Source organism: Alternaria incomplexa (assembly GCF_024043165.1).
Source record: "Alternaria incomplexa strain BMP 0042 chromosome Unknown scaffold_5, whole genome shotgun sequence".
Lineage (NCBI taxonomy): Eukaryota > Fungi > Ascomycota > Dothideomycetes > Pleosporales > Pleosporaceae > Alternaria > Alternaria incomplexa.
Window position 1 is genome coordinate 534,876 of NW_026249854.1, and position 17,877 is coordinate 552,752.

Sequence of the window (17,877 nt, forward strand, 5' to 3'; positions counted from 1 at the left end):
TCAAGTCCACGAACGCTGTCGTGGCCTCAGCACGTGCTCATCAGCAGCCGCCCAAGACCCATCCCGAAGCTTGAGCATGGGAAACTGTGAAGATATCATTATCCCTATGATACTCTTAGTCGCCGATACGCCGCAGAGGCTGACCCGTATCGCAAGCGAGATTGCTGTGTCGTTCATGTTGGAGAGACTGCCCTTCTTGCAGACGCTAACCGGATTGAGGCAACATGTCGTGAGTAAAAGGGCGACGCCAAGGTAGAGCCTGCGTCCAAGGGCGGAGTGCATAACCCATCTCGTGTCCACGTTTAAAGTCATCATCACGTCCCACGGTCAGAGTTTTGAGAAAGAGGTTTGAAGTGAGAGTATTGATTCTTCATCAAATCCATGTACTACTGTGGGTATCTCGTACACCAAAACTGGCTAAACATAATATTTTAGGACCACCAAACAGCGACTCCTCAGCAATGCAACATTTCATACATTTCCCGCTCCAGGCCTACGAGCCTGAGCTAAAGTTGGATCCGTCTAGAACGACAAGACCAGCGACCGTCGCACTGGACAGAGTGGAGAAAACACCTGTAATGAGAGCGGACATTGCGAGACGCGATACGTCACCGCTGCGGCCAGGACTAATCTGACTGAGCACACCGATTTGTGTACCCAGGGAACCAATGTTGCCGAAACCGCAGAGAGCGTAGGTAGCGATAAGGCGGGAGCGTGGGCTCAGGTCGTGGTAGGGGGACGCGGGGTCCTCGTCGGTGAGCGATTGGAACGCAACGAACTCGTTGGTGATGACCTTGATACCGATGAGACGAGCGACAAGAATCAGATCGTTGCCTTGACGCGATACACCGAGGAGGAAAGCGACAGGGTACAAAAGGTAACCGAGGATCAGCTCGAGCGTCAAGTCGTAATCGCCGTCGAGGTTGATGTAGCGTCCCCACCAGGTGAGCAGACCGTCGACCAGGTTGAGAAGAGCGATAATACACAAGAGCGTAGAGACGATCATACCGGCGATCTTGAGACCGAGCCAGGCACCGTTGGCAAAGGCGTGCAGGGCGTTGGCGGCCTTGTGCTCATCGTCGTCGGGCACGACAACGCGACCGGCGGTAAGAGTCTCCTCAGTCTCCGGGTATCGCAGCTTACTGAAAGCAAGCGATGCAGGGATACTCATGACGCAAGATGAAATCAGGGCTTGCGGGTTAAGGCCCATACCGATGTAGGCCACCAACACACTACCGGCGATGGTAGCGAATCCAGAGCACATGACCTGGTGCATCTCGGCCATGGTGAGATGAGCAACGAAGGGCTTAATCAACATAGCAGATTCACCCTGGCCGATGAAAGGAGAGGCAGACGCGACCACGGCCTCAGCACCGGATACTCGCATGGACCAGAAGAAGAAGACGGCGAATTTGCCAATGAACCACTGGAGAATGCCCCAGTAGTACAAGAGCTGGACGAACGAGACGAAGAAGATAATGGCTGGGATGACGCTGAACATGAAGTACGTGTTCTGAGAGATCTCTGGGGTGGTCAAGAAAGCGACACCATCCCTAGCGAAACCCAAGAGCAGGCGAGCAAGCTCAGAGATGAAGTTGAAGATGTCGTATCCAGCCTTGGTACGGAGAACGAACAGCGCGATGATGAACTGCATGAGCATACCGACGATGACCGTATGCCATACAATCTTGCTGCGGTTGCGGGAAGTCGCCCAGAACATGAAGATGAAGACGGCGAGACCGAACAGCGAAACGGCCCGGTTTGCGCGGGTGTTGTCCTCGCTCTCTTCGCTGGCGAATGATCCGACAATGATGACAGCGATGGCAAGGCAAGCAGCGGCAGGAATGCGCATCTTCTCCGGGATGAGGTTGGCAATTCTCGTTCCAGTGTTGGCCCAGACCCAGTGCATGGGTTTGGTGACAATGGTGATGGGAACGTGCAGAGTGATCAGGCGGATCATAATGGCCAGCCAGAACAAGAATGGAATGATCCAGTTCTTGTCGTTGCGGTGCACGACTACACTGGCAATCCACCATCTGATACTGTTAGCCCAAAGCACTCGAGACGATGGACGTGGAAATGCGCCTTACCCGGTGAAGAGCGCTCCAATGAAGATGTGGACAGGCAGTCTGAAAGTCCGGTAGAAAGCACTAAAGGAAGTGTACCAGGGCTTCTTCTCTGCCTCCATTTCGGGATCAGAAGAGCTGCGCGTAGCCTTCTCGACTTCATAGTCGTAGCCACCGGCCTTCTCAATGTCATGCTTCTCGTTGACAGAGTGGCGCTGGTGGAGGTTGGTGCTGTCAACACCAATGGGCGTGAATTGGCTGGCGCTGTCAAGACCACTGGGCCGGAACAACTTGCTGGTCGGCTCGTCTGTGGTTCCGGTGGTGTAGACAACGTTATCAGGGTGGGCCGCACGCGCGCTGTGGTGCACGTGTTCGTGGTGGTGCTCGCGCGCAATGTCTAGCGCCGGGTCGTCATTGCGGGCGACACCGGGCATTGGTGAGCCGTTATGTTGGTCGCGGATATCAGCCATGGCGACGAATAGGCACAAGGACAATTCCTGAACAGAGGTTGAACGACGAGGAACTGTTGGTTCTCATATCGAGGTCGGCCCTCGCGGAATTATATTTTCGCACCGTGGCACGCGCTACCACCAAAGTGGAGGGATCGCACCGTCGCTGGCCCAGACAAACAGTTGAACGGGCTCCAGACGGTCACTTGGCAACTTCCTCTTTTGCACTGGCTAGAGCACAGTAGCACAGGGTTCCATTGGCTCCCGGTCGTCTCCGCTTTCTGGAATATCTACCGTCTCATGTTGGTGCTCGCTTACTCGCTGTTCACACGCCTGTCTCTTGTGTCAACACGACCCAGTACCGGCCGACCTACCGCGCTTCTGCAACCCGGACCAGGTTCTTATCTTTCCCCAGCATTGATAGCCTGTCCAAGCGCCAATCACGGAGATGAACGTGCTGGAACGCCCGCCCAGTCCGTGATAAGCGGCGGCGAATATGCGCCCCTCCTCGGTTGAGGCTCTGTTTTGGGCTTCGCGTGGCGTTCTCGAAGCAACACCTCTGCCTCGACAACCCGACCTCCATCGTCTTCCCCGAGGTCGACGATTCCGCTGCCCTGGGTCATGTGCAGAAGCAATTGCCAGGGTCTCGCAGCAATTACACAGGCACAGGGGCGAAGACAGCATCTGCGAACCGTCGCTGAATTTCGCCTGTACTTTGTCTTTGTGGACCCTCCGGAATGCAGATCAGACCGGGTACTCCGTCTGACGCAAGGAGACCAACCCACTCCTATCAGTACGCTGCAGCGGGACACGCGCGAACGCCATGGTAGCACACGGCGTGCGCCTCCATCAGCGAGTGTTGGATTGGTGTCCCTCAATGCTATCTGACCAACGGGTCTCGACCAGCGCTATCACCATCATTCCGATAACCAGGTCTACGCTAGGGACGCTGGACCATCGAGCGCGCTTGTGGTGTCCTGCAGCTGAGGGAAGCTGGGGTTCTTATCACGAGGGCACGCATCGAGATATATGCGCCGAATCATGTCGCGGACTTCGCCTGTGTATACACTTTGGATAGCCGCTGTCTTGGCTGGCCGAGCGATCCTGACATGCTTTTGGACGCCAGACGCATTGTAATGAATGCCGTTCAAGATCCGCAGGTGGCCTTGGAGCTAGCCTTGTCCCTTCCCCGCAGCGGGCCCAGCTCCATGCGGTAGCACATCGTGTGGGCTGGCATCATTTCGAGCTGGACTGCGAAGCCAGCCCTCCCAAATTCCTACTTCACAGGGCTCATCACATGGGAAAATGTCTGCTTCGCGTTGCTCCAACTTAACGTCTTACGCTGCACTAGGCCAAGTCGTCGGCACTTCTCCCATGTCAGGCTTACCACCCCACCCGCGGCCAACCGAAAGGTTACAATTTACTGTACCTAATCATACTCTACGTGGCGTCTGCTAAGAGCACAATCACGGAATACCAACAACTAAGAGGCACAGCCATCCGCGGAGCCTCCATTCACTGATTACATATGTTCGATTCGAAGGATCATGGTCGATGCAGCACCTTATTCGCAATCCGGAACACTTACTTTTTGCATCCGTGCTGTCCGTCATCTCGGTCAGTTCCTATCAGTGTCTGGGAGAGAGTCTCCACTTTCCGAGACGAAACACGGGTGAAATATACGTGTGTGTACACCACGTCAAGCAAACACGAGCCTATACATCTGCGCTATTGCGTAAGGCCTGTCTATTGGTGTTAGGTGCAATTCACAGCGAGATCACGATTGTAATCGTAAGTTTGCGAAGCACAATCCGGGACTGCCGGAGCTCATTTAGGTACACCCATCAGCAACAGGAACCCCCAGATCTAGTGCACAGCTCCATGTAGGGGCTGTGAATTGAATCGCTCCACACGCTTTCTTTTGGGCAAGTGATCTTTCTTTCCAATTGTTGTGCTTGCACTTGATCAAATCACAGTTCCTCGAAACACGATCAGCGCAGCCTTCGAACGACCTTAGGCTACTCTCGCGTGATTTATCCCAACGAGCTTAGCATCCTCATGCTCTTCGTCCACCGCACTGCAGCTCATACTTCCTAGCGCGCACTGCACACGCCTCCTTACCGTCCACAAAGCTTGTTCCCTCGCTTCTGTGTCGTGGCTGTCACATAGACGACCACTATACCCCGTCGCTAAACCGCGAAGCCTTGTCCAAACCTCATCAACCGAGTACATCAACCACTACGGACGCCACAATAAGGTTACGGGACACGACATGTTAGCATTGTGCGATTGTACAAAACATATTTGGCCCACGGCTACCTACTTTCGTTTAGGGTGATCACAGAATCTGGTCCCACGTACCTAGCCTTGCGAAAGTGTGCTTGGTGCTACCGCGTGCTAACCCGTGATGTGAACCTCATGCGGAGAGCAAACACGTAGTCACATATCTTGTAATGTGAACAGTGACGAATCGAGAATGTGCTCGACATAATGGGGAAGGCCTGCTCGCATAGCAGATAGGCCACATGGATAAATCAATATTCCATCATCGGTCTGGGACTTCATCACACTCTGCGCCTTTATGTGATTGCTGAACGAGATGTTCACAGGTACGCTGCACACCCAGCATCTCACTGCATGTTCTTGTGAGATGGGTATGAACAAGTGATTCGAATACGTAACGACAAAGGGTATAATCAGCCCGACCGAACCCTTAACCAATACTACCATACCATACACCTTACACCGTACCCAATGCCGCTAAACAACAAGCCTGTTGATGATGATAATACAAGTTGGCATAACCCACATAACAAACGCCCCCTATGCACGGCGAAATCAGAGTGATCGGACCCCAAACCTCTTACTTGCCTGTCAACTCGCCTTCCAGATGCTGGTAGTTTGTTAGTCATGACGTTGCTGCGCCAGGCACGAGAGTGTTGAATACTTACCGACCACTCTGGAATGTCACGTATTCGCTGCCACATATATCTTTCCAAACGATTCGCCGCCTTTGCGTAGGGCGTGCTTTCATTGTTGTACTTGCGGCAATTATCGAAGATGAGCTTGGCATCTCTGATAAAGTCCTCGGGGGTAGGATAAAGATCCTTTTCGTGTTTCTCTTCCATAGTCGCGAGATCCATGGGCTCTTTGATGACGTCGTAATAGTCAAGCACCTCATCCTTATTGACGGGCTGTTGGAACGGCCAGGCGTTGCTGTTGTTCTGCATGTCATTGAGGAGATGGAGAAGGGCATTGTAGTTGGGCCCGTGGCGGGGCGCGCGAGCGAGTTCGTCCATAACAGGTGACCAGCCGGAGTTCTTGATGGCGGGAATGGTCAAGGGGTCGATGGCTTTCAGTTCGCCCTTTGCCCATTGCGCTGGCGGCGCGTGGACTTCGTAGCTCTTGCTCACGGCCCTAATCTTGGCGTTTGCGCATTCCTTCTGCTTCAAGAGCATTCTGCCGCTTTCCAAGTATCTTATCTTGGGCACCATGCTACACTGCATGATGGTGCCGCCTTCGTAGTCCTTGATGTAGCCCATCCATCTTGACTTTTCCAGGGTAATCTCCTTGGTGAAGCCTTGTTTTTTGAAGTATCCGATGGCATAGTTGTCGGCGTAGGTCAAGAAGTGCATGACCTGCGAGGTGGCTTTGACGTAGTCTTTGAGATGGGACATGAGATGGGCACCGTAGCCCTTGACCTGTTGATCCGAGGAGATGGCGCAAAAGACGATTTCGGCGAACTGGCCTTTGTCGAAGGGACGGTATGTGATGCCACTGGAACGTTGTATTGTCAGCGTCTGGCCAGACATGGGACGAGAGCCTTTACATACCCTACCACCTCGAGGGGATGTTTCACGATGGCTATGCTCAGATGGGTCCTGTCGTAGACGAGGCGCGCAATGTAGTCCTTTGGCATCTTGGGCAACTGTTTCTGGAAGATACACTTCAAGCCTGTCAAGATGATGGTGCTCTCCCTCTCCCCATCATTGTTGACCACTCTGAATTCAATCTCCCCATTGCGCTCTTCTATGACGGCGGGCTTCTCGGGGAATGGCACTATACGTTTCACGGGAGGCGCGGGGGCATCGTCGGCAGCAGAAGGTGTCGAGGGATCCTGCTTTATGCGCTTGGGAGAGCCGTTGGGAGGGTCGGTCGTCGCTTTGCGCTTAGCTTCAGCGCGAGACGGGTTAGCTTGTAGTTCGCGAAGTCGTGCGTTGGAAGAAGACTGCCGGGTGTGTCGGCGAGGTATGGGGGGAGGAGCGAGCAGTGGTGAAGTTGGGGGAGAGGTGGGATAGCCCAACACGTCGCGCAACTGCGGGATGTCGTTGCGGGGAGACATGTCGGGCTTGTGGGTATGATGCACGTCTGTTGACGCGCATGGAGCTGGAGAGGGCATGCGCACTTACTGTCGTCGGTCGCGCCCGCCATGTTGCAGTGTAGGGCGCCTTCTGTGTGCCGTCGCGCCTTCTCTCAGCCCTGTGCGTGGTGTTGACTGAATGTCGGGGAAGTTGCGCCTCCCGCGCTAGTCGCCCCACACCAATCACGGCCGATCACCTGCGAGTGAACACGAAAGGCCACCAAAGCAGCTTCACGAGAGAGAGACACTTACATAGCCCAATTGCACGCCTGCACACATGTCGAGCCCACTTGTAGACGTCTGGGAGGCTGCTGCGTCCTCGCCCTTCAGCCCTGCCGTCGGAAAGAACACGCAGTTCACAGTCGGCTTCGTGCTGCTGGCCATCTGTATGTTGGAAGCTCTGCTGCTTAGTGGACCTCTGCTAACAACGCGCGCAGCTCTCATCTTGACTACCATCTTCGGCTTGAGTACGCGACATAGCCACGCCCCTCTAGCGAACCCTACTCATGCGCACACAGACCGCTCCTTCATCAACCTCCCCGTTCTCGGTGTTCCCGCGTCATTAGCATTCGGGTACGTGGCCTCGGAAACCCAGCTACAACATGCGCCCACTGACTGCAAACAGCTTCGGCGCCGTCTACATGATCTGCGCAGTCGGCGTATACGTCTAGTTTCCTACTTCTCCATCCGGCGTTAGGGGCATACTGTGTACAATTTATGGAATACCAATAAAAGTTCAAGACTCTCGAATCTACCTGCGCGATAGCCCGTACCCTCACACTCACAACACAGCACCATGGACGAAGAAGAGCCCCCAATCCTCACGGCAGTGTCAAGCTCTGCGCGACAATTGTACCTGCTCCTCCGCTGCATCGCCTTCTCCAACAAGGCTCATGTCCACATCAGCGACATTGGCATGAAGCTTGCTGTGGATGAGGCGAGCGTCATGGAAGGTACGTAGCGTCTGGATACAATGTATTTTTGCACATTCCAAATCTGACACGACTACAGCATCCGCCTTCCTCGACAAGTCTCTCTTCACAACCTACACCTTCAATGCGCCCGCCCCACCGCCGAACTCACAACACTCCGACAGCGAAGATGAACTCGACCCAACATCTACTACCACTCCCGCGTTTCAAATATCTCTTCCCGCTCTCCTTGAGACCCTCCAGATCTTTGGCCTCACCGACCCCTCCACTTCCAAACCCCCATGGGCGCGCGATGGTGCATATCCCACTAGCACAGCCTTCACTGGAAACAACATATTAGGCGGCATGAACAACCTTTGTCGGATAAGCTATCATGGCCCCGGTGCTCCACTGGCCGTCACTTTGACAGAGGCGAGCATACGCACGCAATGCGATCTCACGACGTACGAGCCAGAGTACACAGACGAAATACCTTTTGATCGACAAGCCCTCGCCCTGAAAATCATCATGCGAGGCAGCTGGTTGTATGACGCAGTACAAGAGCTATCATCTACAAGCCCAGAGAAGCTGACCATGTACGCCAAAACCGTGCGCGGCAAACCCTTCTTCGCTCTATCGTCATCAGGCACTCTAGGCTCAGCGCGCGTCGAGTTCAACAATCAGCCCCAACCCTCTGCCTACCGCACTCCTGCGTCCACGAACCTCAACACGAACAATGAGGCAGCAGATCAGAAACCTACCAACCTGCTCGAGACCTTTCAGCTCAGCGATCCACAAGCTGTTCTCCGCTCATCCTACAAGTTTAGCTTGATACAAAAGGCCGCGCGCGCCATGAACGTTGCGACTAAAGTCAGTATACGAGCAGATACCCAAGGCGTGTTGAGTCTACAGTTCATGATTGAGGTCGAAGGCAGTGGGTCGGCTTCTCAGACTGGACCTGGAGGGGCCACAGGCGGACAAGTGAGTTTCGTCGACTTTCGCTTTGTCCCGCTCGTGGAAGAGGATGACGAGGAGGCTGAGGGCGCAGACGTTGACGAGACCCTGATGCACAATGGCACAGGAAGCGATGGCGAGAGTGGCGCTGACGATATGCTATGAGAGTACGATAGGCATCACTACTGGTAGAAAACAGGGAGCTTGAGCTCAGCATATGCCGATTTTGCTAATTCTTGTATTTGCTAGTCTGTCCAGACCCGAACAGAGTAGGAAATGAAATCCACAATCTCTTCTGTGATGAAGCAACCAAGAGCCCTTGTTTGGCAGCCTCTTACTTGGAAGTCCTGACGTTTTGCTGTGAACATGGCCCCGAACTCGACAATTCCTTCTTTTACTCAAGCTGAAAAACTCCACCTGATGAAATATAATCCTGCCATGGAGCCCGTACGCCTGTGCTTGGACATGTGAGACCAGCCAAACTTCTAGTCCTGACATGAATGCAAAATCAATTTGAATAGCGTAAACTAGGAGTACTCAGGACGCCCAGTCGTCCTTTCCATAGTTCTGTGTAATGCGTCATGGGAATCAGCTTCTTTCTTGTTTTCTTCTTTCTCGAATGTCGCGCGAGGCCATAGTATCCAATCTGATGCCCGTTATCGATGTTCGTATCGAGCCGCTTTGTCGTCGCGAAGGGGGGATCGAGCTTGGTGAGTCGTGTATCAGGCGTGCTAGACTCGCGTCTCGATCGAATGGGATTCGTGCGCTGCACGGAGCGACTTAGAACTCGAGTTCAGCTACCACAGGCATTAGCAATGGGTGGCGAATGTTCACCATTCGAATTCACCATTTGCTTTGTGGAACAGATATCTTCCAAAGCGTTAGCAAAATCTCTTCAAGGTCTCAACACCCAACTTACTCCTTCTTGTTCGTGGTCAAGATGCCGTCCTTAAGCGTGCACTTCCACTTGTTCTTCACGCGCTGGACTTTGTCGTAGGTGCACAACATATAGTCGACCATTTCATCGTCGCTGTTATCGCCATCCCCGAGTTCGTCCTCCGAGTCATCTAGGTCAGAGTTAATGGCATCATCCGGATCTTCTTCTGGCTTCACATCGTCGTCACCGTCGAAGCGCGCGGGAACCGGTGCGCTTGACGAGGCCTCTGCGTCTTCGGCCTGCAGGACACGCATAGCCGCCTTGCGCTTTCTGCCCTTTGGCATCGAATCGAGGGGTACCATGAGACCACTGTCCTGACGCATAGCCATGGCATCAACGCGAGAACGCATGAAGTCGTCCGCCGCCATGCGCTCTACTGCATCAGCAGCGCGTGCGGCCTTCAAGGCCTCCCAGTCAGCCATAGCATCACCCGAACCATCAGTCTGTGAGGTGTACATATGATTTTGCGGTGGGGGACGCTGCTGTGGCATTCCCTGCTGCTGTTGTTGTGGAGGTCGTTGATGCTGCTGCTGCTGTTGTTGTTGTTGTTGTTGTTGTTGTTGTTGTTGTTGTTGCTGCTGCTGTTGCGCCATCATGCGTTGCTGTTGCTGCTGTTGCTGGTTCTGCATAGGCATTTGAGGCAGATGGCCCTGTTGCGCCAGATTGGGAAAGTTCTGCTGCACATGTCCTTGCTGTTGCACTCGCTGCTGTACCAGAGCAGCTGCACGCTGGTGCGCGAGCTGCTGGTTTTGATCATAAGTACCGCCGTAGCCGTTGTTCGCAGTCTGAGCAGGAGGGTAGTTAGCAACTGGTGGCTGGTATCCTCCTTCTTGCTTCACGGGCACGTTGGGGAAGTTGAGAGCCTCCTGAGGTCCGGACACGGAAGGCATATCATTGTCAACCTTTACGTTGGACGGTACCGTAGGCGGCTGACGAACAGGCTCAGGAGCAGGGTCCCATGGGAAGTGAGCAATCTTGAGAGCGGATAGCCTCTCTTGCCAGCCCTAGCGATAGTCAGTATATGCTCAGCACAACTTCAACAAAACATGATGTGAGAACAACCGTCACATGACAGACTATGCCTTGTTGGGAAATGATGCGTTGGTCTTGGCGGGTGGGGGAGCTGTGCAGGGGCTATAAGAAGGCATCTCAAATACTGAGGCGCCCCCGGAGCTGCCAGACCGACCGGCAACTCCGCCCCGCTTCCAGCCGCCCATCACCCAAGCCAGGCGGTCACCGCGCGATCGCCGCAGCCAGCGAAACCGATGCGAGAAATGAATTGACAAGAAAAGTGAGAGATATAAAAGCGGTGTGACGGCAGTCGCAGGTGTGCTGCGACAAAGAAAAGGATGGCGCGCTGGCCGAGATGGAGGCCAGGTTGCAACATACCTGCTTCATCTCGTCGAGCGTGCTATGATCGACGCCCGACTCCTCGAAGTCATTCTGCGAGGTCTGGATCACCTTCTCGATGATCTGCTGGTACACGCCGCCCTGGTGGTTGCTGTTAGCAAGCCTGCCTTTACCCATCCACCGCTCGCATGCGCGCCTTGGGGATACTAACCACGACCGAGTTCGACATGATCGCGACTGTTTGATATGGTCTGAGCTATCTAGTATACGATGCGGGCTCTGTGATAGCTGCGCGACGGCTTGTGATGGTTGCTCGCGTGCAGAGGATTGAGGAATAGGCAGGCAAGCCAGGCAGGCGACGTCAGCGCTTGAGGCTGCAGAGAGGTGCGCGCGCTTGAGGAAGCTTCTGCGCGGTCAAGGAAGTTCTACGGATATCGCTAGCCCAGACGGAAGGCTTTGTACGACGTGTTCGGGTGCCCTCAGCTTTCGGGGTCGTGGGTGTATGAGTGATAGTGAGCGGCGTTCCGGCAATCATTGAGGGCGCCGGTTCCTTAGCGCCTAACGCTACTCTAGCGCCACACGTGACCACGCTCACAGCTCAACATCCAAAGATCGCGATGCAGCGTTCTGGCAGATTCGAAATATAGTAGTGCTCATGATCAATATACATACGAATCGATTCAAATGTTGGTACAAACGTCGTCAGTTCATCAATTGCACCTCAAACAGCCAACTGCATCCCATAAGAAGCAAAACTCCCGCCACTGCACTCGAATCGCACCTGGGTATCTTGGCATGCTCCTCGCAATCGCTACCGGCTAATGGTCATGCACCAAAGCCTTTTGTACCGCTGCATCGACGTCCTTGCGCCGATACCCCGGTGATCGCCCGAGACACACGCCGTGTATAATGATCTCTGTAGTAATAGTCAGCCAACTGTTGACCTCGCGTGAATGTGTACACTCACCATCAATCAGCTTCGAAACGTCTAGCCAGGCAGTCTTCTTCCGTTTCTGCCTCACCACTGGTAGAGCTGCCGCTACATCGCTCATCATGTTCATGCCCAGATCTATGTTGTCCATGTGAAAGGCGGGTGTATGCGAAAACCCATAATCATACCCAGGTGCGAGATCCAAACCCAGGGTCTGATCATATGAGATTTCGTAGTTGACAAGCCTAGGGTATTCACCGGTGTTCCCAAAAGACAAGTCTAGCCCATAAGCTCCACTATCCGCGATGTTGTAAGAGTTGTTTGGCGGATTTGTCGAAGTGGTCGACGGAGCTGCCGATGCGTTTGCGGAGTTCTGGTGAAGAGGAGGCAGACTCGTCGCGTTGTGCGGCCGTTGCCGTAGTGCACTATTGGGGGCTCTGGACAGTTCTTCGTCGTCAACGTCGATAACACACTCGGCGAACGAGCTCTTCGGGTCGAGCTTGCACGAGTACTTTTCTTCCAAATAGCCCTGTACGTCGTAACAGTCGAACCATTCCCCCTCGTATCCACGGAGGTCCACGCCGCGTAGCTCTTCACTCCTACCGTCTTCTGTATTCTCTATTATGAGCACCTTGTTCTCTGTTGGCCCAATTTGCCGTACGTTCCATCCGTTTCTGACAGACTTCACGTTGCCAGCAGCGTCCCGTCGCGGATAATGAGTTCCTGCACCACCGAGATGAAGGAATGGCGACTCCCACCAATCCAGGTCTTCGTCAATGCCACGGGCCATGATAGTTCGGAAGCGGCTTCGTATTTGATCGAGGGTCTCATGAGGTAGAGAAAGCTTAAAGACACGGTTGATTGCCTAGCTGTCATGATTAGCCTTGTATCACTACTGGAGAAATGACAGTGAAGCCAAAGAAACAATTCCTACATCGACTAGCTGAAAACGTACCGTAGGGCGAGCTTGGGCGTTGCTAAGCAAATGGAACCCCGCCTCAAGCGCCGCCCTCGACAATCGTCTGGCAAATGTTGTTTCTTGGAAACTGTACGTTGTGACCGGAGGGAGCGTCTTCGACGTTAACTTCGATAGAGGCGGCGTAGGCAATCTGTTCGTTGGCGGTGTCGCTTCAGGCGTCGGTACACGGACGGAGTACGTGTGCAGGTTTGATGTTGCATACGGTGGTTGGTGCTGACTCAGAAGGTCTACAAGCCCGAAAGGCAGCTGCGTCGGTTGGGATGAAGTATGCGATGGTGATGGGTCTGCTGGAGGCTGCGAAGATCGGTGCGACTGGTCGAAGACCGCACCAGCTCCAAACTGACGGCAACCCACCAGATCGCTCCTGCGGGAGTCTACATTGCCATATGCAGCACTGATGTGGGCGAGGTAGCTATCCGGTGTTGACAATTGTGGCTGCGGACGCTTCTCAGCGGCTGGTTTCGGAACTGCGGAATATCCCCATCCAATGTGCTGCACTTCAGGCTCCGGTTCGGCTAGCTTTGGTGCACCATTCCCTTCAATCCCGTGTTCGCCGTGTTCACCATCTTCGTCTCCCTCGTACTGGCCCTCGTTGGCTGTCTTTGTCAAGCTCGCGAACGTCTCCGTTACCAGCTTGAACTCTTGGGCCAAGCTCGGATTCAGCTGTAACAAACCTGACTTGACGGTGGACTCGTTTAGCTTTAAAAAGGCTTTGTTCATCTGCTCGATAATCGAGTGGAGCTGTGTGCTTTGATTCTTCAACGACGCGATGGTGGTTTCCTTCCGCTGCCGATATGCACGCTGCGCAAGCCGGATTTGAGTTCTTCGTCTCTGGTAAATCTGTCAGTACATTCGACATGAATGCTGAGATCGGATCGCGAGGAGCTTCATGCTGGGTAGTGTCATCTGGAGCACGGCAGGCTCATCAGCGTCGTTCACAGGAGGTGGGGATGCCGATGAGGAGCTCACAGTGGGTCGAGCTGGAGGACACATCAACAACTTGACAGCTTCTTCGATCAGGACAGGTGCGCATGTCCCGTTTACCCTCCCGCTCCAAGAGTTGACAACGACGAATCGGGTAGATAGAACAAAAAGGACGTTGCGTCTCCACTCACATCTGCAGCCGTGGCGTCCTGTGTGTCTACCCTTGGACGGCCCCTAGCCTTCTTTCCTCCAGCACCACCGTCATCGACGCTGTCCCTCCTGCGTGAGCGCTTCCGTGATGTCTGCGCCTGTTCTGATTCTGAGCTGGTCATGATTCTGGTTTTCGCTTCTGATACCGCTGATCGAACAGAGTAAGGTCCGGAGGTATGTCACCGAAGGAGTTCGGTGGAACCAATAGCGAGACTGACTACGAAAGGCGAAAGGATGCTGAACCGAAGTCGGTCTCCACGGACTACTAATCACTCCGTTCCGACTCTTGAAACACCACTATCGTTCACTTGTGAGGAAAATCGTAAACGCTTCGTATAGATTCTCAATGGAGTAATTTGGTTCGCGTAAAAATAGCGGGAAGACGTTGTGTACATGTAGATTGCACCCAGAACTAGTTCAACCTGACGCAAGCCAGACGGTAGGTATGGAAAAGCAAAAGATGCTCCGGCGCCGATTCAGTGAACGGCCGCTACAGCTCACAAGGTTCGAGATCGATCAAGGGTCCGCTGTTACACGGGGCTAATGCGCGTCTCCGCACAGGATGCGGCTAGTTCCTGCTGTCTGTAGGGCGAAGAGGCGGACGAGTGCATGGGCGGGTGGGTTCATGACCATAGGTTTGCAGGCGTTGTGGTCCCATCTACGTGGGTTTATTTGCGTGCAAATTTATAACTCGCAAGCCTATCCTAGACATTCTTGATGGTGAGATGTTTGAGACCGATGTCGTCGGAGCTTAGTAGCTGGGTGTGGCCAATTGTTTCGTTGTGCGTCTTGTAGCTCTGGTGCAGTTCGGGAGGCTTTGGCAGCATGATTACTGAACAACAAATTTCCCGGAACGGCAAGTGCCGCATGCCAAGTGCTGCACGTGACACCAAGGTGACTCCTGTCAGCAGTCTGCAGGGCTGGCGGTTATAAATTTTTCCCTCGCTCCATTGTCAGCTGGTTTCTTGTCAGCGCTTGATTATATAAGCTGTTTAAACCTCTCTAGCTTGGTTAATCAAACGCCCCCCTTTACGCTCCAGGGCGCGATACCTGGGCAGACGCTTCCTTGGGTAGCTTCAGCCAAGTCTATACGGTATACGGGCGACGCGACACCGGGAACAACGTAGATCCTAGAATATACAGATCATGACGTCAATGTTTTGATGAACGAGTGAACGAGACTGTCCAACTTATAAGTTGACGATGTCACAATCACGACTTCCATGCGTCTCAGGTACCAATGCACTAGCCCGGTCAAGGATATTTAGAGCTTGTGTATGATCACATAATCTAACGTTGTATATCTATGCTGATGCTTGCCCTGGACCGTGTCTAAGCTTCGGCACGACGCCCAACCAGTTGTTCGATTGTTCATCTTCGCCCTGCTCTGCAGCGGCCGCTGCGTGCCCACCCCCAGACTCCCCACTAGTGTTCTTCTCCGCATCATCATATCTATCTCGAACCCCATGCCCTGTTTGCTGACTGTTTGCATCCTTTACCTCCGCCTCATGTTCCCGTACCGGTCTTTCGCTTCTCTCTGCCTCTCTGCGGGAGGGGCTTGCAGATCTAGGCGCATCGGCAGCCGCATGATGATTATTCCGAGATTCCTCCGCCGATACAATAGCATGATCCTCATCTATGCGCTTTTCTCCTCTGTCTTCTGCTTTGATCCATGTTTGCAGATCCTCCTCTGAAGGTTTATGGAAACACCACATCTCGTCAGAAGTCGTGTATCCAGTGCCCATGCCGCCTTGAAAGTTGCGCTTAAACTTTCTTTGCAGACCAGCAGCTAACCGTTTCCTGAACTCATTGTCAACTCGTAGTCGGGCAGCTATCCACTGGTCGTTCGGTCGGTGGTCGTTGGGCATGTCTTCCATAAGAGGCGTGTCCAGAATCTTCTCATCTGTCATACATCGATTAATGATGGACTTGCCGCCTCCCGAGTCGGGCGTAACCAAACGGAGGAACTCGAGGCTAGTGCTGACGTTGAGATCGATAGCTCTTTGCGGATGGACAGTGGCCTTCATGAACAACGATGAGACGTGCTTGTACAAGATCGAGAAGTCGCTTTGGTTGATGTGAACGGAGCCTCGGACCGTAAGAAGATACGCAGGGGCACCATGCTCGCTGGCCTCCTTCATCAGAGACATGGACGCATCCCAGTTTTTCTGCCAATACATGAACGCTTCACTGGCGATGCCCAGCAGGGGGAGGTGTATTCGGTGCTTCGGGTCTTCCACAGGTGGCTTTACAGGCGCGCTACAAATGTGTTAGTTCCAATGTAACGACGGGGAGAAAGATATAGTCACCCCCAGATGTCGTAGATTATCCCCGCTTGCACATTAGTAAATCTTTCGGCGTGCCTGAGCACTTCTACCACTGTTGCTGCTCCGAAACTATGACCAGCCATTGTCATTTTATCTACGTGAAAACGATGTTTCCATTGTGCCCAATCAATTCCGCCCAGACCTCTGGAAGAGCCTCCAACGTAGCCTTCGCCTCGGAGATTCTGTCGTGCGATTTCCTCTCCATCGCCGTCAGATATCATCTTGAGTACACGGTATGCTTCCTCTAGCTCGCAAAGGCGCAGCTCTATTTGTGCGCTGCGCAGTTCGCCGTCGACGCCGTGCTCATTGTTCGGTGCGGTGTCCATCGGATTATCTTTGGGGAAGATGTAGTCCTGCTATAGTCAGCCTAATAGATTCTGTATTCCAAAACCTCACAGTACGCACGACATAGTGATAACCTTGCGCAATTTCTTCGTCAGTGTGATCCAGATGCTGAAACTTGGCAAAGTCTTTGTCGTCTTCTACGTCTCCGTCGCAATCCGTATGGTTCGCTTTCCCTCCTCCTTGGGCATCCTTTCTCCGCTTCCCTCGCTTCTTGTGATTAATGAAAGTCCGCGGTCCACTCCCGTCTCTATGCTCCACTGCGCACACGACGAAGCCGTAGCTCGCGAACTCAGAGCATAGGCTGCTGTATGCGGTTCTAGAGCCACCAAGACCATGACTAAACATCAACAGTGGGAACATGGGCTCGTCGTTCATGCCCTCGGGCGGACTACCCTGCTGGTTCTTGATCTCATACCCGTCTTTCTTCATGTTGCCTTCCGGAGGCCAATGGGTCGCAGGAGGGGCGTTCCTAAAACCGCGCAATTTGGTGAGCATGGTGGTCGCGCCAAAGATGCCGATGCTTATAGGGCTCGGTATGCCAGCAAACCGCGCATAACCCTTCGCCGTCTCCATGCGCGGCCTTGGAAGCCATGTCTCGCGACTCCATTTCTTCTCTCCTCCTGGGGCGTTCCCGTTACCACTCCCGAACGAGGCTGGGTAATATAGTGTAAACAAAACAGTCTCCAACTGCAGAAGGTGCCGGCCCTTGCGCTTGATGTTCGAGATCGGACGAGGGTGTTCGACAGGGACTTCTATCTCCATGCTGCCTATGGAGTATGGCCCTGAAGTGGGAGAGAGGGTCGAGTTTGGGTAAGGGAGATGATCGCGTATCGATGCGGGCGGTCTCGTGCGTGGTTTCTTCGCGTTGGGTATCTTGCCCGAGGACGAGGGATTGAGGATGCTGTGTCGACGGGCGCCATCTTCGTCACCCGTAATGCGCGTCTTTTGACGCTCAAGGAAGGACATGGTCGATGGCGAGCGGTGGTGTGAAGGGTGATCGAGGGTATCTTAGAAGAAAAAGCGCGTAACAAAACGGACGCGGTAGGACCACGCCTCTGGGTGATGAAAGCGATACAGCGATCGTGAAGAACAACGGCCGAGAATGCTTCGCCATTCTTAGTAGGCGCTAGGAGG

At 53.7% G+C, this 17,877-nt stretch overlaps 5 protein-coding genes across 5 annotated transcripts; 1 reads left to right on the forward strand and 4 right to left on the reverse strand.

Annotated features, from left to right (window-relative positions):
• Positions 1–493: 493 nt before the first annotated feature.
• On the reverse strand, positions 494–2,536 carry J4E90_004095 (uncharacterized protein; the record flags this gene model as incomplete). The annotated part of the gene is made up of 2 exons (XM_051433661.1): positions 494–2,036; positions 2,091–2,536. 2 exons carry the CDS (start codon positions 2,534–2,536, stop codon positions 494–496), a joined length of 1,989 nt encoding a protein of 662 aa, XP_051292179.1.
• A 2,842-nt stretch (positions 2,537–5,378) lies between these two features.
• Positions 5,379–6,857, reverse strand: GCN5 (histone acetyltransferase; the record flags this gene model as incomplete). The annotated part of the gene is made up of 3 exons (XM_051433662.1): positions 5,379–5,408; positions 5,467–6,292; positions 6,349–6,857. The coding sequence occupies 3 exons, from the start codon at positions 6,855–6,857 to the stop codon at positions 5,379–5,381; spliced, it is 1,365 nt and encodes a 454-aa protein (XP_051292180.1).
• Positions 6,858–7,671: 814 nt separating this feature from the next.
• On the forward strand, positions 7,672–8,905 carry J4E90_004097 (uncharacterized protein; the record flags this gene model as incomplete). The annotated part of the gene is made up of 2 exons (XM_051433663.1): positions 7,672–7,828; positions 7,887–8,905. The coding sequence occupies 2 exons, from the start codon at positions 7,672–7,674 to the stop codon at positions 8,903–8,905; spliced, it is 1,176 nt and encodes a 391-aa protein (XP_051292181.1).
• Positions 8,906–9,570: 665 nt separating this feature from the next.
• Positions 9,571–14,193, reverse strand: J4E90_004098 (uncharacterized protein; the record flags this gene model as incomplete). The annotated part of the gene is made up of 7 exons (XM_051433664.1): positions 9,571–9,610; positions 9,660–10,681; positions 11,067–11,168; positions 11,927–11,943; positions 11,995–12,823; positions 12,914–13,768; positions 14,053–14,193. The coding sequence occupies 7 exons, from the start codon at positions 14,191–14,193 to the stop codon at positions 9,571–9,573; spliced, it is 3,006 nt and encodes a 1,001-aa protein (XP_051292182.1).
• Positions 14,194–15,375: 1,182 nt separating this feature from the next.
• J4E90_004099 (uncharacterized protein) lies at positions 15,376–17,709 on the reverse strand (the record flags this gene model as incomplete). Its single annotated transcript, XM_051433665.1, has 3 exons — positions 15,376–16,330; positions 16,381–16,751; positions 16,804–17,709. The coding sequence occupies 3 exons, from the start codon at positions 17,707–17,709 to the stop codon at positions 15,376–15,378; spliced, it is 2,232 nt and encodes a 743-aa protein (XP_051292183.1).
• Between the last annotated feature and the right edge of the window lie 168 nt (positions 17,710–17,877).